Source organism: Callorhinus ursinus, unplaced genomic scaffold (assembly GCF_003265705.2).
Source record: "Callorhinus ursinus isolate GAN/ISIS: 27379988/994484 unplaced genomic scaffold, GSC_fseal_2.0 scaffold22, whole genome shotgun sequence".
NCBI lineage: Eukaryota > Metazoa > Chordata > Mammalia > Carnivora > Otariidae > Callorhinus > Callorhinus ursinus.
The window spans coordinates 14,893,865-14,916,466 of NW_027397084.1; the positions used below are offsets into that span (position 1 = coordinate 14,893,865).

A 22,602-nucleotide genomic window follows, 5' to 3' on the forward strand; every position below is an offset into this window, starting at 1 on the left:
CACTACATGTTTGATCTAAGCTTTTATGAGGGGGATTTGGGGGGTCTTTTTCCTTCAGTTACTGATAAAAATACTACTATTAATAAACTAAATAAATAAAATAATGAATATGCTATTAATATTCCTATGATATCAGCTCATGATGGGGTACTGTTATTATTCACAGATGGGGAAACAGAGACAGAAATGTTACATGATTAGTAAGTATTGGATCTACGGTTAGGGATCCAGACAGTTTGATTGATTCTAGGTCCTATGTGACCCTGCTTTATCATCTAATATATTCACAAAAGATTCAGACTGGAAGAGTCTCTCAAGTGACCTACATAGCAAAAAAACAAACAAAAAAAGGTATTTCACTAAGCTTTCAATCCTTGGGTAGGAGGACAAGTTTAGTCTCCCCCCTCTTTCTGTGAACAGGAGGTATATCTGCCTGAGGTTCTGCCTCCCTTGGCTGTTCGAGCCATTTCTCTACTATGGAATCAAGAATTCACAACCTTGTCCCAAAATGCCACCACCTCTGAGCTCCCTGTTCCTCTCAGTCTTTGACACTCCTGAACCTTGAGGTTGGCTCCCTCACTTTGAACTCACTGTAAAAATCTATCCTTCCTTGCTTTTAGGTAGCTTTCTAGACTTCAGCTGGATTAAATAGATCCATTTCATTTCCTTGGGCTTCCTTTTTCCATCAATACTTGCATTCTCCAACCTTTTCTAAATTCCTAGTCCTGACTTGCCCTATGGCTGCCCACACCCAGGCTTGGCAATACAGGTAATGGAAAGGAGATGGTCTCTTACATTTCCTTCCATCTTCATTATTCTCTGAATCTATTGAAGAAAAATACTGTCACTCATAAAGACACATGAATGTATTTTTCTAATGACCTATATATAGGAGGTAGAGAAATAACTTAATAAAAAATGTGAAATGTAGCTGATCATTGCTTTTTTTTTATTTTGTTTTATGTTGCTTTAACATGGTATGAAAGAAAATTAGAGTGAGAAAATTATTGGTAGTAGATGAGGGGGCAAACCACTTAAGGTGATTTATTAAGTTAAATTATCTGAAATATGTGACTCAGCACATTAATTATGTTTAGACCTCAACTTTTGAGATTATAAAGGTACAAAAATAATAGAGACTATCTAAATGGTAACCAACTATTTCATTAAGATATGATATTAATATAGGGTATAATGGGGCAGATATTTCAAAGAGAGATTGGTTTCTCCTTTCATGTTATAATTGATATGATAAATTAATATTCAAAAGTTGAATCACTCCTGATTTTTAATGCGTAGGCATTGATTCTTGCATCAGAACTATTACATTTCGTGAATTTTAGAAACTGGTCTAAAATTTAATGTTCTAGAATACGATTACTTAAAGCAAAAAGCATAATGATCTCATCTTGCCCTCAACTTTCAAGATGAATAGAATGTCCTGCATTAATCAAGAAAATGTGAAATGGAAGATGATTTACATGACCTATAGTTATTCTAAAATAGAACTTTTAATTGATTCTTATTTTTCTTTATGCTTAACTTGGCATCTGTGTTTCTGATAAATGGGAAAAAGTCACATAAATACCGAGGGTTGGTGGGGGTGCAGGGAAGATGGTAACAGAAAAATAGCCAAGGAAAAACTACTCACAAAAACTGGTGTTTCTTAGAAAATATTTTGGAGGTCCTAGAACCACAGGAAAACTCATCCAGAGTCTTTAAGTTTTGCATTTACTTTCTTGTGCAAGCTTTCAGACAATTCCACACATGGCTACAGGCTTTTCGTAGACAATTGGTGGGAATAAATGACATTGTGGAGCAGGTAAGGATTGTCTTCCACCATTCCCAGACTCTGATTTTTGTGCTAATACCTCTCTGCTATAGAAGTCTTCTTCCTGAATATATCAAGATGAAAGTAAACAGGTCACCCTAACTGCAGATAAGACAAAAGCTGGGTCATTTAGCACCTTGCCAGGTCAGGAGCAACAGAGAAACTGAGAGAGTGCGTCACATGTAGTAAGGGTAAAAAGTTTCATGAAGTTTTGTTTTAGTTTTTTGTGTGTATTTCCTGGATCAATATGTAAACTGTATTTTTCACTGTGAACTGCCAAAAATGGTTGAAAGCCGCTGACTTATATTATCCAACCAAACACATATCATGGGTGTTCTCATGGCTGTGTTTATGTTTAATTTCACATCCTACAAGTACTATCTTGGGAATTAATGAAATGTTTTCTGCTAGCAAAAAATAAAGACGGGATGATAACTACATGGTGAATTTTCTACTATTAGGAACTAAGAGGTGTATTTAATACATTACCAAGTTCACAACATCCTTTATGAATTTGTTAATTAGCAGGTAATATAAACATTGAATCATCTGTTTGTGGATGTTGTAACAGAATATTGGCCTGAAGTCTACTGAAAAGTAGTCATTCTAAAAGAGGTTCGGGGCACCTGGGTGGCTCAGTTGGTTAAGCGACTGCCTTCAGCTCAGGTCATGATCCTGGAGTCCTAGGATCGAGTCCCGCATCGGGCTCCCTGCTCAGCGGGGAGTCTGCTTCTCCCTCTGACCCTCCTATCTCTCATGCTCTCTGTCTCTCATTCTCTCTCTCTCTCAAATAAATAAATAAAATCTTTTAAAAAAATAAAATAAAATAAAATAAAATAAAAAATAAAAGAGGTTTGATATGTCCCTGCTGGTCAGTCTTGAAAGAATTGTGTGTTTTTGAAGAAACTTGATATTTGCTCTGTAACAGATTTTAGTACAGGTAGGGATATTACAAAAACAACGTTTTTATAAACGAATTTTCTCCAATTTTCTTATTGTGGTAAAAACACATAACATAAAATTTACCATCTTAACCATTTTAAGGTGTAAAATTCGGAAGCATTAAGTATATTCACATTGTTGTGCGACCATCACCACCATCCATCTCCAGAACCCTTTCATCTTGCAAAACCGAAACTCTATACCCATTAAACAATAACTCCCTATTCCCTTCCCTCCACTCCTGGGGTTATCCTCAACCCCAGTGACCTAGGAATCTGGTGTCTGTCACCATCACTAAATGATACTTAACAAGTCCCTATCAGTTAAATCTGGCAAAATTCAACTTTATCAAATAATAACAATTTGCTGTAGGATCTTACCTGCTGTATGTCTCTCAAGTACTGTTCTTAATTTATTAGTAGTAATATGCAGTGAAGTAAGGCACTGAAGAGAAAGAAGTTAAAGCAGCTGGCTTACTCTGCAGGAAAAGAAATGAAGATGAATAAAAAGAAAGCAGATGATACGGTTTAAACTCCATTTAAGTATGATAACTGAGCCCCCATGGGGTTCAGCAAACTACTGCTCATCTGCCTGCCACCTGTTTTTATGCAGCCTGCACACTAAGAATGTTCTTTACATTTTTAAATAGTCGAAAAAAATCAATATAAGAACAACATGCCATGATAAGTGAAAATTTTGTAAAATTAAAGTTTCAATGTCCATAAATAGTTTTACTGGAACATACCCACACTTAGGTTTTTGCATCTTCTTATGGCTGCTTTTATGCTATGAGGGCAGAGTTGAGTAGTTATGACAGAAACCGTATGAGGCAATCTTATCACTTTGTATTGTTCCTCAGGGCCCCACAAATCACAGTAATGCAGTTACAATAATTTCACAAGTGTTTCAGTGTCATGCATATTGTCACACTGTGGCATTTTATTTTATTTTTTTATTACTGGTGCATGCCAATCATGTCAAAAAACAACAAAAAAAGTGAAAACTGTATTTCATGCTTTTAAAGCCATAGGCTTATTTTGTTATCAAATCACATGGCAAAGCCTTGTGTTTATGATCTGGTGACACCATAAATGTGCTAAAAGAACATGATATGTGTCAATATTACCAAAAGAACATGATATGTGTCACTCATCACGATATTTCCAATTCACAGGACAGCAACTGTGAAAAAAAATAATAATAATAGAAAATGCAAAATGAAATATCTCATCCCAGTAGAATTTCTTCACAAAAATAAGAAATGGGGGTGCCTGGCCAGCTCAGTCAGTGGAGCATGCAACTCTTGGTCTTGGGGTCATGAGTTCAGGCCCCACATTGGATGCAGAGCTTACTAAACAAACAAATGAAACAAAATGAAATGAAATGAAATGAAAGTGAGTATTCATCTGAAATAAGTTTCTGAGTGGTTCATTTGTTAGCCATGCAAGGAAAATCATTAACAGATAGTGAGTTAATTAAACCATGCTTGATTGCAGTAGCTAAAGACATGGACCTGGAAAAAAAATAAACTTACTTAAGATCATTAGGCTTTCAGCAAAAGCAGTTGCTCAAAGAACTGAGAACATCAGGAACAACATAATAATCAATTTAAAAACAAGGCAAATGACTTTGAGTTTTCCTTGGTGCTTGATGAGTCAACAGATGCTACTGATACCGTTCAGTTGTTCTTGTTTTTTTGGGAGTAATTGCTGAGTTTAGAGTGACTGACCAATTCGCCTCTATAAATAGTCTTTGTGAATCTACTGAGATGTGTTACAACCAATGGTGGTAAAAATGTGTGTGGAGCAGAAAAGGGTTTAGTCGGACAAATTTACAAAACTTGTGAAAATATAAGGTGTTTAAAGCCTACTGTTATTCATTCTATTATTTATCAGCAGGTACTTTGCAGAAAACATTTGAACTTACTACATCTTTTTTTAAATAGCTTTATTGAACTATTATGCACATACCATGCAATTCACCCATTTGAAGTGTTCAATTCAATATTTTTTGTATATTCATAGAGTTGTGCAACCATCACCACAATCCACTTTTTAAGAAACATTTTTGTTCTCTCTAAATGAAAGGACATTCTTATATGCATTAGCAATCATACATCCTCCCCACCCCCATCCCCACAATCTCTTACCCCTAAGAACACACCAATCTATTTTCTGTCTCTATAAATTTTCTGTCTCTATTTTTGACATTTCATATAAATGGAATCACATAATGTGTGATCTTTTGTGACTGGTGTCTTCCACTTAGCATGTTTCCAAAGCCCATGCATGTTTTAACATGTACCAGAACTTTATTTCTCATTGCTGAATGATATTTCACTCTAAGGATGCTACATTTTATTTATCTCTTCATGAGTTGATAGACATTTGGGATTTTCTATTTTTTAGCTATTATGAATAATATAACTATGCACATTTGTCTACAAGTTTTTGCATGGATATATGTTTTCATTTCTCTTGGGTATATACTTAGGAGTAGAATTGATGTGTTACAGGATGATTCAATGTTTAACTTTTGGGGGAACTGCCAAACTGTTTTCCAAAATGCCTGCACCATTTTAAAATCCCACCAGCAATGTATAAGGGTTCCAATGTCCTCGCATCTTTACCAACACTTGTTTTTTTCTGTCTTTTTGGATGATAACCATCTTGGTGTGTATGAAGTGACATCTCATCACAGTTTTTATGTGCATATCTATAATGATTAATGATATTAAGCATCTTTTCATGTGATTATTGGCTATTTGTGTATCTTCTTTGAAATAATGCCTGTTTAAATCCTTTGTCCATTTAAAAAACTGGGCTGTCTTTTTATTATTGCATTGTAAGAGTTCTTTATATATCCTGTATACAAGCCCCTTATGAGATCTATTTAAAAATATTTTCTTCCATTGTGTGGGTTGCCTTTTTTACTTTCTTCATAGTCTAACTTGTGAATAACACTTTTGTTGTCATATTTATAAAATCATTGCCTAACCCAAGATCATAAATTTTACTCCTATGTTTGCTTCTAAGAGTTTATAGTTTAGTTCTTACATTTAGGTCTATGATCTAAATGTAAATTTTGAATTAATTTGTGCATATACTGTGAAGTAGGATTCGCTCTTTTGCATATGAATATTCAGTTGTTCCAGCACCATTTGCTGCAAAGACTCTTCTTTCCTCACTTACTTGTCTTTGCAACCTTGTCAAAAATCAATTTATCATAAATGTAAAGGCTTATTTCTGGACTCTCAATTCTATTCTAATGATTTATATGTACCACACTGTTTTGCTTACTGTAGGTTTGTAGTAAGATTTAAAATTGGGAGGGGCGCCTGGGTGGCTCAGTCGTTAAGCGTCTGCCTTCGGCTCAGGTCATGATCCCGGGGTCCTGGGATCGAGCCCCGCATCGGGCTCCCTACTCGGCAGGAAGCCTGCTTCTCCCTCTCCCGCTCCCCCTGCTTGTGTTTCCTCTCTCACTGTCTCTCTCTCTGTCAAATAAATAAATAAAATCTTAAAAAAATAAATAAATAAATAAAATAAAATAAAATTGGGAATTGTGAGTATTCCAAATTCCTTCTTTTTCAAGATTGTTTTGGCCATTGTCAATCTCTTGCATTTCCATATAAATTTTAAGATCACCTTGCAATTTCTGTAATTCAGTAATTCAGTAATGAACCAATAGTGCCAATGGTGAACTTCCTTCTTGTGGATTTGACCATCATCACTTCCATGAATTTTTTCAGAAATAGAATTTGAGTATTCTGACTTGCCCTGCTATACAACATTTCCATAACTTAGCAGTGGTGAAGTTTCACTGCAAATGTGTGAGCTCAGGGCCAAGACTGAAATTTTTGGTAATGAGAACTGCCCTCAACCACTCCTATGGAATGCTGAGTGGCTTTTGGAACACTGAATGGCTAATGGATATTACCTTTTATAACAGACTTGATAATGTTTCTTAATGAATTCATTAACAAACTACAAGACAAAATTACAAGACAAAACAAATACTTATATGCAAAAATTACACCGAGGTAAAGTCATTTCAATAACAACTAATATGTCACTCATAAGTAATGTCTCAGGCTGCTTTATATACTTCCCCTGATGCCAAAAGTTGTAACAAGAATTGAGATGTTTATCTCTAGTCAAATGTGCACCAGATGTACCCCAGTTCAAACTACAGTTCTAGTATTGTGTTTCAGACTTTAATGCAAATACAAAGAAAATTTCCCTATTCCAAAATACATTTAAGGGGAACTGCATGTCTCAGTGCATTAAGCATCCCACTCTTGGTTTCAGCTCAGGTCATGATCTCATGGGTCATGAGGTCGAGCCCAGCATCCTCCTGGGCTCTGCACCCTGTGGGGAGTCTGCTTAAAGATTCTCTCCTTCTGCCCCTTCCCCCCATCTAAAATAAATAAATAAATCTAAAAAAATACATTTAACTGGGCAATGAGGAGCTTCTATCTAACCTTTAATTGGAAGTAATTAATTGCAGCAATGGAATGGCACACTAAAACGGCAAATATCAAACAAATTTAATAGAATTCTATAAAAGTCTACTAAGAGGTGAATATTCTCAATTAAAATTATTAACTTATATTGGGAGGTATGAACTTCTTTGGTGATAATTGTACAATATTGTGAATGTACTAAAAAACCAGTGAACATATACTTAAAATGGTTAAAATGGTGAATTTTATGTTTTGTGAGTTTTATCTCAATTAAGAAAATTATAAACTCATGGATTAATATCAATATATGGCAATACCTGTTGGTGTGAAAGACATTTTCAAATATGGAATACATAAAATCTCATCACAGGTCAGTATTAACAAATGAATACTTGGAAATGTATTTTGACAGTGGGGAAAACTTTGAACCCCAGTTGAACAAGATGTTATTTTTTTAATTCTATTCTCATTAGTAGAACTGTCTTACAAAAAGTTGTATTCAATTATTAATAGTATATTTTCAATTTTATGAATAAAATTTTGTAAAAACTTATTTTCTTTTTTGCTATATAAGAATTACATAATATCCTCAATTTTGCCTCTTGACCTGCAAAGCCTAAAATGTTTACTATGTGACCTTTATAGAAATTGTTTGTTGACCTTGCTCTGGGTAAATGGATTAATGATATTTGCTAGGAATGAAATTTTTATCTATGGAATGTTCTTAATTATATATCCCTGATTTAGGATTGCTTAGGCAAACATACTTAAAACCTATGGGTTTATAACTTCCTAGAAAAGGTCATGCAAGCTATACAACTTTGAGGTATAAAATGGAGATGTGTTACAACTTATACACTCCCCACTGTGTAAGGTGACCCTCAAACCTCATTTAGAGGCCTCACTTATTCTAGACCACAGAGTACCTATGTGGTCTGAGAAGGAAGGACCTACAAAGCCAGCAGGATGCCCTAAACCTCTCCCTACTTGACATGTGCCTCTTGATTGCTTGTATCATTAAAATTTTTAATAAAGCTTGATGCTAAGTAAAATCGCTGATATTTGTAAGTCAGATATGACAGTTCAATTCCATGTATGAGATGAAATATTATTCATATATTTTAAAACCCAGGGACGCCTGGGTGGCTCAGTCGGTTAAGCGTCTGCCTTCGGCTCAAGTCATGATCTCAGGGTCCTAGGATCGAGTCCCAGATTGGGCTCCCTGCTCAGCAGGGAGCCTGCTTCTCCCTCTCCCTCTGCTGCTCCCCCTGCTTGTGCTCTCTCATGCTCTCTCTCTTCTGTCAAATAAATAAATCTTTAAAAATAAATAAATAAAACCCAAAGTAAGTTTTTAAAGAGTCACAACAAGCAATTTTGGCAAGACAATTCCAAATATTATTTCATGTTTGGAGTAAAGAATGATGACTTTCTCTTAAAGTAGGTAAAAGTGCCATATTTTCTAAAAGAATTATTTAGTATACTTTGGTAAGGTGCATACGTTACCTTCTACTCAATAGTCTACATATATCTTGAAGTCCCTTTAAGTTCAGCCCCTTCTGTATTTAAAGATATTTGTAATTAAATATCTCTTCATAGAAACAAACCAATATATGCGAGTAATAAGGATGCTAAAACCAAATGTACTACACCATTTGTGCATAACAAAAATTAAATTTGATCATTTCAACCCTGTTCTACCTAAGAATTATCATCTGCTTTTCAAGTTTTGAAAAATGATTATCCCTTAAAATTTTTTATGAAATGTATCTTTGCCTTTGAGGTATATTTTTCTTCCATTCTTTATGGTAAATTCTTAAATTTACACCAAGAAAAATCTTCCACCTCAAAACTATAGAGTTTTCAGAAAAAACAAAACAAACTTCCAAGCAATTTTTATTGATCTCCCTTGGAATATTTTGATCCTGATGAGATCTACTATTATTAATGCCTTTTATAACTTTGGTCCTGTGAAATACTGTCTGCATAAATTTATAATGTTTCTATGTTGGTTTTTAGACTCCTTATAACTGACTGACAAGAAAAAACTTGTGAAGATGAAAAATTTTTCACACTATTTCATTTTATGAGTGACAACTCGTTGCATATCAAGCACATCATGGAAACAAGACACCCTCATGATGATGATGAAATTGAAAGATATTGAATCAGATGAGGACATTGGGTGGCTCAGTCGTTAAGCACCTGCCTTCGGCTCAGGTCATGATCCCAGGGTCCTGGGATGGAGCCCCGCATCGGGCTCCCTGCTCCGCGGGAAGCCTGCTTCTCCCTCTCCCACTCCCCCTGCTTGTGTTCCCTCTCTCGCTCTCTCCGTCTGCTCGTGTCTCTCTCCGTCAAATAAATAAATAAAATCTTTAAAAAAAAAAAGATACTGAACCAACCACAAAATTGGTCAGCAGGAGAAAGACAGAAAGCATTTAGTAAAAGTACTTTACTTGAGTGGCTACTGCCATTGTGAAACAAACATAGAGTTGTAAATACATTATGTATCTTTCTTTGTTTTTGTTTTTAAGGAAAAACATTAATTTTGGGGCTACGTCCAGAATAGCATCATCTACATGGGCATTCCCTCTTCCTACAGTCTCAGAGAATCTTTGATAACTACTTGAGAAAATGCAGAAGATCTTGCAAACAGATGACATTCCCAATACCCAAGCTCTTAGAAAAGGAAAGAGGAAAAGGACAGAGACAATGGACTCAGAGAAGGCAAATAGTGACGTGGATAAAGGACAGGTTGGTGTTCCGTTACCTCAGTATAATTTTATTTTCTAGCGCCAGCATAATTCCATAATCCTTTTCATAATTTTTTACTTAGGACTTTCCCTTCTTCTATTAAGTTATTGTTCCTTTTAATTCTTTGTTCAACCAAGGGAATCAAATTTCATGTTCTCTTTGTAATGTTGCACAAGTTGAGTTGGAAACATACTCAAAAGAAATTTTACCTGCTTCTATTCGAGTGTGGCCAATTATGCCATGGTTCAAACTTTCCCTCATAATCTGGAAAATGAAAGAGCAGCAAACTTGTCAGAAACTATTTCTCCTCTCAAAAAGTACTGAAGAAATTGAAATACCTTTACTTTAAGATTCACTGTGTCTTTTCTTTTTTAACTCCAGTTTGTGGCCCATGTTCATCACTGGTTTTATCTGGGCTCCTTTCTTATGTTTATTGATTTATTCCTTTTTAATCTGAATTCCCCACTCCCAATGTCCTCTTATGCTTTGGACAACCCAATAATGTGTTTATTCTGTTTTCATTTTATTTGTATGTCTTTGTAATACATATATTTTTGTATGTCTTTGTAATACATGTAGTTTGTTATGTGCATGTATTCTTATTTAATTTTTTAAATACATACTATACATTCTCATGGTTTAAAATATTTTTTAATCTTCTGGGGACAGTGTCTAGAGGCATTCAGGATGGTCCGGCATTTGACACACTATCATAGGGTATCGACAATACACCCCTACTTTCCCCAAACCCTGGTAATGGAACTGTTTATCTTTATACCAAGAAGATTGGGAAACTGGCAAAATTTGCTTGTGGAGTGTTCTCAGTCCATCTTTAAAGAGTTTGTGCTGTGAGACTTAAAGTTCTTACTTGGATCTAGGGGTGCCTGGGTGGCTCAATTGGTTAAATGTCTGACTCTTGATTTTGGCTTAGGTCGTGATCTCAGAGTCCTGAGATCAAGCCCGAGTTGGGCTCCTTCTTCAGTGAGGAGCCTGCTTGAGATTCTCTCTCCTTCTCCTTCTGCCCTCCCCCCACCCCAGCTCGCACATGTGCATGCTCTCTCTCTCAAGTAAATAAATAAATCTTTAAAGTTCTTACGAGGTTCTCTAAAATGAAAAAAAACATGTCAGCAGGGCCCATGGTGGTTCCATGTGTGCTAAATGTGTACATGACAGGATTAAGTGCACTTTATTGAGCAGCAAATGATTGTTAAAGTGTTGAAGGCACAAGAACAGAGTCAGAAAGCTAAATAAAAAATAAAGTTTTTCTGAATTAAAAAAAATCAGAAGGTATATATTTTAATATATATAAATATATATATTAATACACATTAATATATATATTTTTTAAGGTAAACAGTGAAAATTCTCCCTCACATCCCTGTCTCCCATCCACCCTGTTCCCACCTCCTACCCACCCATTATAGATAACCACATTTATTGCTTTCTTGTTTATCCTTACAGTGTTTCTTTGTTCAAATAAAGCAAATATAAAAAATAGATATTTTTGTCCCCTCTTTTGCACAAAAAAGTAAATTACCAGATATGCTGCTTTGTATTTGCTTTTTGACTTAACATTTTTTTAAGATCTTTCCGCTAGTATATAAAGAACTTTCTCTTTTTTACAGCTCCATATTATTCCACTGTGTCTATGTACCAGTCTTTATTTAGCCAGTCTCCTATGATGGATACCGCTCGTTTCCAACCTTTTCCTTCTTACAGATCACACTGCATTGTACAACCTTATAGATACATCATTTAGTAGTACATTGGTATCATGATATATATTTCAACCTGTTTCTGATTTTTCAATCAGCTCTGTTTTTAACATCTACTTACTTGCTATTATATGTCTGATCCATTGTATCTAACTACTGCATAGCACCAGATTTTACTTATCCTTTTCTCCAATGATTAACACCTAAATTTCCTGTAGCATCTTGCTACTACAAACGATGAAAAAATAAATCTCCTCATACCTGTCTTTTTAAGAAACAATATGAGTTTTTCTCTGGAATAAACACATAAGAGGGTGATTTAAGGCTTATAAGTTATAGGTTTGTTTCTACTTCATTTGACTAGATATTATAAGACTGCTTTCCAGAATGTCTACATCAGTCCATATGCCCAGAAGCAGGGCATGAGGGGCTCCTATATTTGTATTTCCCTACCAACACTTAGCATTGATATTCATATTTCATTTTTTTGGCAATGACGGGAGAAAATGGCATCTTATTTCGATTTAATGGTGCAGGTTTGGGAGACCCAGTGGTTCCTTGAGGAGTAAAGTAGTCGCATGATCTTAAGCCAGTGTTGTGATTTCTTTAGCAATTTGTTTTCTTTAAAAAGTTTATAGCTTTCCAAACTACTTATTTCTATTTGGTTCCATGGCAAGTAACTAAGCCAGAGATCTTATTTGGTCATAAATTAGCCTGAAAACTCTCCTCTTTTTTTTTTTAAGATTTTATTTATTTATTTGACAGAGACAGCTAGAGAGGGAATACAAGCAGCGGGAGTGGGAGAGGGAGAAGCAGGCTTCCCACTGAGCGGGGACCCTGATGTAGGACTCAATCCTAGGATCCCGGGATCATAACCTGAGCCGGAGGCAGACGCTTAACGACTGAGCCACCCAGGCGCCCCCCAAACTCTCCTCTATTATTATGGCATCTGCGCTCAGCCTCTTTTCTCTCCAACTTATGGCAGTTACCTGATGGCCATGTGAAACAATAAGCTTGAAGGTAACACACTGAAGTTGATGCTTACCATTGGGATGGAACTCAATGGATATCAAGAGAAGCTCTTGAGAAAGCCTTGAGATCACAGTCTTACCTCCTGCTATTTAGATGTAGAGGTAAATTGCTTTTCCACTGATTACCAGTAAATTTAGATTATAGGCTGCAATCTCAATAGGTGGAAGGAGAAAACCTTCCATCTCTGCAAACTGGCTGTCACTGACAAGAAATCATTGGTACACACCGTCCTTCTTTTTTCCAGGCTCAGTAAGCACATGATCTGCCTTCTAAGGTATTCCAGGTGACAGTTTTACCAAATATGTCACCAAGGTCGAACAAGAGTCAATAGCTTTTCAATATGTTATATCTCTGCTTTTTTGGCCCACCACCTGATCTCTAAGTAATTCAAACATATGTCAGGTTTTGGATATCTTGCTTCTGGATACCAAAATCTGCATTACTTATGATGTGTGTTTCAAAGGCTATAACAAAGACCCCATTACATGATGGAGGTTTACTTCCCTTTCACATAACAGCAAGGGCAGTTGGGGTTTACTATGGCAGCTCCACAAGGTTGAGGATCTCTCCTATCTTGCTGGTCTACCTTACTTAACATGCAGCCTCTATCTCTGGGTCTAAACTGACTACTCAAGGGGTGCCTGGTGGCTCAGTTGATTAAGCATCTGCCTTCAGCTCAGGTCATGATCACAGGGTCCTGGGATCGAGTTCCACATCAGACTCCCTCCGCAGTGGGGAGTCTGCTTCTCCCTCTCCCTCTACTCCTCCCCTTTGCTCATGCTCTCTCTCTCTCAAATAAATAAATAAAATCTTCTTTTAAAAAAATCCCTTTACATTCAAAGTAATTATTTGTAGATATGTATTTATTGACATTTTGTTATTTGTTTTGTGGTTGTTTCTATAGATTTTCTCTGATCCTTTCTTCTCTTGCTCTCTTTCATGGTTTGTTGGCCTGATACACTTGGATTCCTTTCTCTTTATTCTTTGCCTATCTTCCTGGTTTTTGACTTGTGGTTACCATTAGGTTTGCACATAACACCTTCTGCATGGAACAGTCTATATTAGGTTGATGATTGCTTAATTTTGAAGCCATTCTTTACACTTCTCACCTCATTTTAGGTATATGGTGTCATATTCTACATCCTTTCATTTTATGAATACCCATGACTGGTTTATACAAAAATACTTACTTATACTGCTTTTGTATTTTTTACTTTTCATACTCTCATTTATGATCTTTCCTTTCCATTCAAAGAGTCCTCTTTAATGTTTCTTGTAGGGCTGCTTTAGTGGTCATGAATTCCTTTATTTTTTGTTTTTCTGAGAAACTCTTTATCTTTCCTTCTATTCTGAATGATAGCCTTGCTGGATAGTCTTGGCTGCAGATTTTTCCCTTTCAGCACTTTGAATATATCATGCTGCTCCCTTCTGGCCTGCAAAGTTTCTGCTGAAAAATCCACTGACAATGGATTTTCATTGTCATTATGGAGTTTCCCTTGTATGTAACTGTCTTCTATTCTCTTGCTGCTTTGAAATATTTTTCTTTATCATTACTTTTTGTCATTTTAATTACTGCGTGTCTTGGTGTGGACTTCCTTGGGTTGAATTGGGGGGGAGATCTCTGTGCCTCCTGGACATGGATATCTGTTTCCTTCCCCAGATTAGGGAAGTTTTCAGCTATTATTTCCTCTTATAAATTTTCTGCCCCCTTTTATCTCTCTTCTTCTTCTGAGATCCCTATAATGAAAATGTTATTATGCTTGATGGAGTCACTGATTTCCCTACGATTATTCTCAATTTGCATAATTTTCTTTCCTCTCCTTAGCTCAGCTTGGTTACTTTCCATTACTCTGCCTTCCAGATCATTAATTAATTCCTCTGCTTTACCTAGTCTGCTATTTATTCCATCAAGTGTATTTCTTTTAAAGATTTTATTTATTTATTCATGAGAGACAGAGAGAGAGGCAAAGGGAGAAGCAGGCTCCCAAGGAGCAGGGAGCCCAATGTGGGACTCAATCCCAGGACCCTGGGATCATGACCTGAGCCAAAGGCAGACGCTTAACCATCTGAGCCACCCAGGCGCCCTCAAGTGTACTTTTTTAAGATTTTTTTATTTATTTGAGAGAGAGAGAGCACACAAGCAGGGGAAGGGGCAGAAGGAGAGGGAAAAGCAGACTCCCTGCTGAATAGGAAGCCAGACATGGGGCTTGATCCCAGGACCCTGGCGTTATGACCTGAGCCAAAGGCAGACACTTAACCAACTGAGCCACCCAGGTGCCCCAACCATCAAGTGTATTTTAAATTTCATTTATTGTGTTCTTGATCTCTGATTGGTTCTTTTTTTATCTCTGTGTTAAAGGTCTCACTGATGTCCTCCACTCTTTTCTCAAGTCCAGTGAGTATCTTTATGATCATTACTGTAAAATATCTATCAGGCATATTACTTATATCTGTTTTGCTTAGGTCTCTTGCTATGATTTGGTCTGCTCTTTCATTTGGGACATATTCCTCTCTGTCTCTTCATTCTGTCTAACTCTCTGTGTCTCTTTCTCTGTGTTAGGAAAGTCAGCTACTTCTCTTGCTGTTAACAATCACAGCCTTATGAAGAAGAGGTCTTGTAGTGCCCTGCTATGCAGTGTCCCCTGTTCCCCAGGGCCTAGCACTTCAGGGAGTATCTCTTATGTGTGTTGCTTATGCTCTGCTAGTGAGTCTTGGCCTCTTCTTCCTTCAACCCCATTGTCTGCAGAGGCTCTCTTTGCCAGCAGGGTTGGGGCCCAATGCCATCTTCTACAAGGTTCTGGCATTGTGTGGACTCACTGTCTACACACTAAACTATTTCTATTTCACCAGTTTCCTCAGCACTTACCTGTCTCCTGAACAGGACACAGGGACTATTTGGATTCTCTAGCTGCTTTTCAAGAACTCTGGAAAGTCTGGCTACTTTCTCTTATCCAGCTATCTAGATAGTAATTTTAGCCATTTCTGATTTATGATCCAGAGAGGCCCCATATTGCCCTGATGTTAATGCTGGACATGGGACCTCTTTAAGGAGTTGGGGTTTTTGTTTTTTAAATAATTTATTTATTTATCAGAAAGAGAGAGTGGGCACAAGCAGGGGAAGTGGCAGACAGAGGGAGAAACAGGCTCCCTGCTGAGCAAGGAGCCTGATACAGGACTCAGTCCCAGGACCCTGGGATCATGACCTGAGCCAAAGGCAGAGCTTAACTGACTAAGCCACCCAGGTGTCCCTCTTTAGGGAGTTTTTAATGCACTGAGAAGCAAGGAGCCAAGGCCCTGTTGTTCTAGAATTGCTCTTCATTTATCTGGATGTTTCTATCATATACCCTTGCCCCTGCCCATCTCCTTTCCCCCCGAACAGTGGGGTCAGGAAGAGCAAAGACACTTGAATCTGATTTCCTGCCCTCCCAGCTCCTTATTTTCCAGACTTCTCCTGGCACCAGAATGTCTCTTTCCTTCCTATGCAACAGAAACTTCCTTTATGTCATAACATTATCTCTTCTACTCTAAAGTTTATTTTTTAAAAAACTTTATACTCCAGGGCTGCCTGCAAGGCTCAGTAGGTTAAGCGTATGCCTTTGGCTTCGGTCATGATCTTGGGGTCCTGGAATCAAGCCCTGGATCAGACTCCCTGCTCAACAGGGAGTGTGCTCCTCCCTCTCCCTCTGCCCCTCCCCCCCACTTGTGCTCTCTCTCTCTCTCAAATGGATAAATACAATTTTTTAAAAAAATAAATAAAATAAAAATAAAAAATAAAAACTTTATACTTCAGCCTTTGGATCTTTATAAATTCCATTTTTGCTCTGATTTTACATATATATACATATATATACACATATATTTATGTATACACACACACACACACAAGCTTAGTAATTTGAGTAAATCCTTTTCTGTCTCAACACAGCCTGGGTTTCACAACCCAAATGCATGTTTTCAGACTATTGTCTTGCTATTGACCTTAAAAATTATTTCTAAAACTAAAAGGAAAGCATGAATGCTTTGTTCTGGGTGAATCTTCTCTCTCTTTTCTCTGATGCAATAAACCCCAGATTTCTCAGTCTCAACAGAGATGCTGTGAGGGAAAAGTTAGGGCAGAAATGGAGGGTGGGGATGAGTTATAAAGATCTGAGTGGCAGTCTGGTTGATTCTTCCCTGTTTTACCATTTTTCTACTTCATATTCTTCACTGAAGTTAGACAGAATCCTGATTTCTGCTATGTGACAGATGTGTGCATGAAACTTTGATGTCTTCCCTTTTCTGAGCTCCCCTGGAGGGGGTAAGACAAAGCTGAGGCTAGTTCACTAGGTAAGACAACTCTTCATCCAGAGCAGGAAATTCCTGGGAGATGAGGGATTCATAGGTCTGATTAAGTCCCTTCAGCATACAGAACATGGGGTAAACCATTAAAGTCACTTTGAAGCTTCTTTTGTTGTGCCTGCCTTGTATTTTAGAGAGACCCATATTCAGGAAATGCCTTTCTGCCTGGTGAGAGCTCCAGTGAGGATGAAGAGCCTTTAGCAGAATTGTCAAAGGAGGAATTGTGCATGAAAATAAAAAGCCTGAAACAAAAACTAACAAACACCCGGAAAGAAAACAGCCGACTTCGACAGTCTTTGGTCATGCTTCAAGGTAAACTTAGAGAAAATTGATAGTTTTAGATAAAAGGAAAAATATATGATGAGTGAAAATCATTGCAAATCAGTACTTAGAGAAAAAAAATCAAAAATCACATTTTAAGAAAATCTGTGATTACATAAACACAGAAGCACTCTTCTTGAAGCCTTTAGTTTATGGCTTAGAGAATTTTTGATTATTCCTACAAAATACCAAATGTTGTATTCATTTAATAACATTCAGTGGATATTTACTGAGCATTTATTAGGGGCTACTCACTATGGTAGGTCCCAGAGAGAAAAGATTAGTAAGACAGAACAAATATGTTATCATGTTCATGATGTGCTATCTCATTCCCCTCTGTTAGGGAAAGCACTAGAAAATGAGACCTGTTATGATGCATTATAGAACCACTGGAATTAAAGATCCTATATATTGAAGTGTAGTTTTGGAGTTCGGAAGAGTAGTCTGAGAAAAAAAATCACATTACACTGAAGACTAGTAAAGAAGAAAGATCAGTTTATGCAAATTAAAAACCACTTGGTATAATGTCTTTTTTAGGATCCTATATTGTATTTAAGTGTTTATTTTTCAAAAATTGTGTTTTCCATTTGCAGTTAAGCATCATGCACTATTTTGTGCTGCTGAATATTTGGCAAACATGTCTTGTGTTGGGCAGCGTTCTGTTGTAAAACAGTAAATACACAGACCATTTTGAAAATAAATCCCTCTGGCTGCTGTGCACAAAATGAGTACAAATAACACAAGAAAGAAATCGGGGAAGGGCCACTCTCCAACAGTATTGCAGTCATCCAGACTAACACGATGACAGCCTAGCCCAGGGTAATGGCTATGGAAGTAAAGAGGACAGTTCCACATAAATGTGAAGGCAGAAATGATAAGAGACAGAGCATGGTGATGAGCTAGATTTCCATTTCGTGGTAATGACTCACATGCTTTCCTAAGAATATTTATCACATTGAAGACTTCATAGCTTTAAGTAGAAACAGCTACAGCTAAAATATGTTTATTCCAACATCAAGCCATTATCTCTATTTTTTTTCAACTTTAAGTATTGAATTTTTGTAACCAGTTTTTTTTTCTGGTGAGGTTTTTGTGATTTCAAAGAACAGATCATTCTCATTTTCATATAATCTGTTCCAGGACTTAGAGTAAGATGAAAATCTAGTTTATAAAGTTAGCATAAATTGCTGGTTAAAAGTATTGATTTTTGAGTTACAGGCCTTGGTTTGAATCCCAACTCTACTTACTGGCTATATAGCTGTGGCCATGTCACGTTACTGGGCCCCCAGCCCCAACTTCAATCTTTCCAACTACAAAATGGGAGTCAGGGGGCAACTTATCATGTCCTTGTTGCTGTGAAGATTAGAAGAGATCACTGGAAGAAATGCTTCACCCAAAGCACATGATAGGTGCTCAGTAATGATACTTATTATTGTTATTGTTTCTGCTTTTATCAACACCAGAACCTGACACATAAAAGCCCAAAAAGAAAATTATTACACCGATTTTTGTTAGACATTTAGGTGAGAAGATTCTAAGTGTGAGTAGCAAATGAATTTCAATGGTATATGAAAAGAATCACTATGACAAGCTTCTTCTCCCTCCCACACTCCCAATTGCCATTTCATTTTTTTCTTTCTGCCAACTTCTCACACCTCCTCCCATATCCTCACTCTCAATTGATGACTTTGCTTCTGACTTCATTGAGAAATTGGAGGATATGAAAGAGACTATCATCTCCCCTGCACCCACGCTTTATTGTTTTGTACTTTTGTTTTTTAAGTAAGCTCTATGCCCAACTTGGGATTTGAACTCACGACCTAAAGATCAAGAATCGCATGCTCTACCAACTGAGCCAGCCAGGTGCCTAACCCTGCACCCATGCTTTATGCTTCACTCTCTCCTGACATTCATGATGACCTATCCTCTCATCTAGCCAAAGGCAGTATCTCCACCTATGCATCAGATGCCATCCTCTTTCACCTAACTAAGGACATATCTCCAGAGCTTCTGCTGGCTCTAACACAAGATAAAGTTTTCCTTCTCTAATGAATAATTCCCATTAGCATAAGACTTAGTATTATTTCTCACATTTAAAAAACAAAACCAAACCCCTTTCAGGCTATTTGTTTCTCCACCTTCCACCCTATTTCTCTCCTCCCCTTTATAGGAAAAACTCCCTAAATGACTTGATGCTACACACTGTGTTCAATTTTTCCCCTTCTATTCTCTCCGGATCCACTTCAATTAGATCTGGATCTACTTCCTGATCGTTCTATCGTAACTTCCTTTTTCTTGTTCACTAATAACCCCCATATATGAATTTACTGGTAACAAAGTACCACAAATTTCATAGCTTAAACAGCAGAAATGTGTTGTCTCCCATTTCTGGAGGCTAAGATTCCAAAATCAAGGTGTCAGCACAATCACACTCCCACTAAAGGCACCAAGGAAGCCCTCTCTCCCAGCTTCTGGTTGTTCTTTGACTTGAGGCCACGTAACGCCTGTCTCCCTGTGGTGTTCTCCCCGTGTCCTTATCTCTCACCATGTCTAAACTTCCCCCTTCTTATAAGGACACCAATCATACTGGATCAGGGCCCACCTTAATGACCTCAGTTAAACTTATTACATCTATAAAGACCCTACTTCCAAATAAGTTCACACTCTGAGGTACTAGGGGTTAGGACTCCCAATTTATCTTTTTGAGGGGATACAATTCAACCCATAACATTCCATATTGCTAACCTCAAAAGCCATTTTTTTTTTTTTTAGAGAGAGAGCACAAAGGGAGAGTAAGAGGGAAAAACAGAGAGCCCAATGTGGGGCTTGATCCCAGGACCCTGAGATCATGACCTGAGCCCAAGGCAGACACTTAACCAACTGAGCCACCCAGGTGCCCCTCAAAAGCCATTTCTCAATGATCATCAAATTGCCCTGTGACCAACATTTGAGACATTTGGCTTATCTCTCCTTCTCTGGAAGTTTCCTCATTTAGCTTCTCGGACATCACATTTACCAGTTTTCCTCTTACACTGCTGATCTTTCTTTCTATCTAAATCCATATGGCTGATTTATTTTATCATCTTACTCTCTAAATATCTGATGATGCCCCAAACTCAGTCCTTTAACTTCTTTCCTTTCTATGTACATTCACTCCACAGGTGATCATATCCAATTATATGATGTTAAAATCCATCAATAAGCTATGATTCTCTGGCCTGGACTCCTCCCTTTAACTCCAGACTCATTGTCCAACTGTGTACGTGACATGACTGATAGGTGTCTCAGACTAAATGCCCAAAACCACACTCCTGACCTTCTCCCTCAACCTGTTTTTCTCTTTCTTCTTCATCTTGGTTAATGCTAACTTCATTGTTCCAATTTCTCAAACGAAAAACCAATTTCTATATTTCTTTTACATTTTACATTCAGTCCATTGGCAAATCCTACTGGCTTTACCTTCAGAACATTTCTGGGATACAATCCTTTTTACCACCCCTACTACTGCCACTCTAGTCCAAGCCACCATTATCTCACACGTAGATTATTATGGTGGATTCCTAGCTGGTGTCACTATTTTTGCTCTTGCTTTCCTCTAGTCTATGCTCAGCACAGTTGCAAGAATAATTCTGTTAAACATAAGTCAGTTCATGTCACTTCTCTCTTCAAAACCCTTAAGTGCATTTCCACCTCACTCAGGGGAAAACGGAAGTCATTTTTTATGATCTTTAGTCCTTACACAATCTGGCTATTTCCCTTCTACTTACCTCGCTTGGCTTTATTTTCTACTACTCTCCCCTCCTTCTCTGTGATCCAGCCACACTGAACCACTTGTGTTTTCTTTGAAGACATCAGACATGATCTTACTTCAGTATCTTTGTACTGGTCATTTCCTCAGGCTGGAATGTTCTTCCCCCAGATATCCACTTACTACTTCAAGTAAGTACACTCACTTCAAGACCTTGCTCTAAATTTATCTTTTCCCTAAACTCCTTCTTCAATCTAAAATTTCAACCTCTCAGGGTGTCTGGGTGGCTCAGATGGTTGGGCGTCTGCCTTCAGGTCAGGTCATGATCTCCAGTTCCTGGGATCGAGCCCCACGTCAGGCTCCCAGCTCAGCGGGGAGTCTGGTTCTCCCTCCACCTCTCCCCCTGCTTGTGCTCTCTCTGTTTCTCTCTCTCTCAAATGAATAAATAAAATCTTTAAAAAAATTAAAATAAAATAAAATTTCAACCTCTCTGCAACAGTTTTTATCCTCCCCTGCTTCATTTCCTCTTTGGCACTTACAACTCTCTACATAATCTATTATATATTTAATATTGTCTACCCCCTCCAAACACACACACAAGTGTACCTCCAGAAACCAAGTTGTAGAGTTGGCTATTGGCTGGACTTCAGGCAACAGGAAAAGTCAGGAACTACCTACTGCTGCTGTGGTATTCATGCATGTATTTACTCATTCAGTAATATATATAAAGTCCTACTATATATTAGGCACTGCTCTAAGTACCTAGGAAAATCCAGCAAATAAAACAAAGATCCTTGCTCTCATGGAGCCTACATTCTAGTGGGGAAAGATAGTCACAAACTACAATACATAATAATTGAGTAAATTTTATAATATGTTAGTTGATAGTACTATGGAAAAAATAAGGAAGGTAAAAGAGGATTGGGATTTGAAGGAGATCATAAAAACACGATCTTAAATATAATCCTAAATAACATGATCATAGGAGACCTCCTTGTGAAGCTACAGTTGGGAAGTAGGAAGATAACAGAAAGTTGAAATTTTATGTATAATCCAAATAAGAAAAGGTCTGAGGGAAGAAAATGGTTATTTATCTTTTGCTCAGTAATGCTCTTAATAACTCTTTGAACTAAGAATCAGGGCTCTTTTTCAGTTTATTAAGCCTACTAACTGAGGAAAAATGGCAGAATATATATGCCATTTTAGACATTCAGAATGCCAAATGTGTGTCTGCTATACATGTATGTTTTAAGCATTTGAAACATGCTTTGTGGACCACAACTGACCAACACCATATGATATAAATGGAAAAAAAGGGGAATATCTATTTTATAGAAGATATTAAGGTGTTATTTTTAGAGAATGAATGTATACCTAGGAAAAAGAAAGCATCAACTAAAAACTCAACTCTTGTAACAAATGAGATTTCAGTAAAGAATCAAAAACCAGTTAAGTTTTGCCC

The 22,602-nt window shown here is 37.2% G+C and overlaps 1 protein-coding gene across 3 annotated transcripts in view; it reads left to right on the forward strand.

The window, feature by feature from the left end:
• Positions 1–22,602, forward strand: part of BEND6 (BEN domain containing 6) — a 48,221-nt gene that overhangs the window by 8,461 nt on the left and 17,158 nt on the right. Inside the window, exons 2-4 of one of the 3 annotated variants that reach the window (XM_025890720.2) lie at positions 9,767–9,986; positions 15,093–15,128; positions 17,206–17,383. In XM_025890720.2, coding sequence (XP_025746505.2) covers positions 9,867–9,986; positions 15,093–15,128; positions 17,206–17,383 — 334 coding nt within the window. In that variant the 5' untranslated portion in view covers positions 9,767–9,866. The remainder of the gene's footprint in view (positions 1–9,766; positions 9,987–15,092; positions 15,129–17,205; positions 17,384–22,602) is intronic. The other 2 variants (XM_073905262.1, XM_073905261.1) reach the window with 2 other exon arrangements.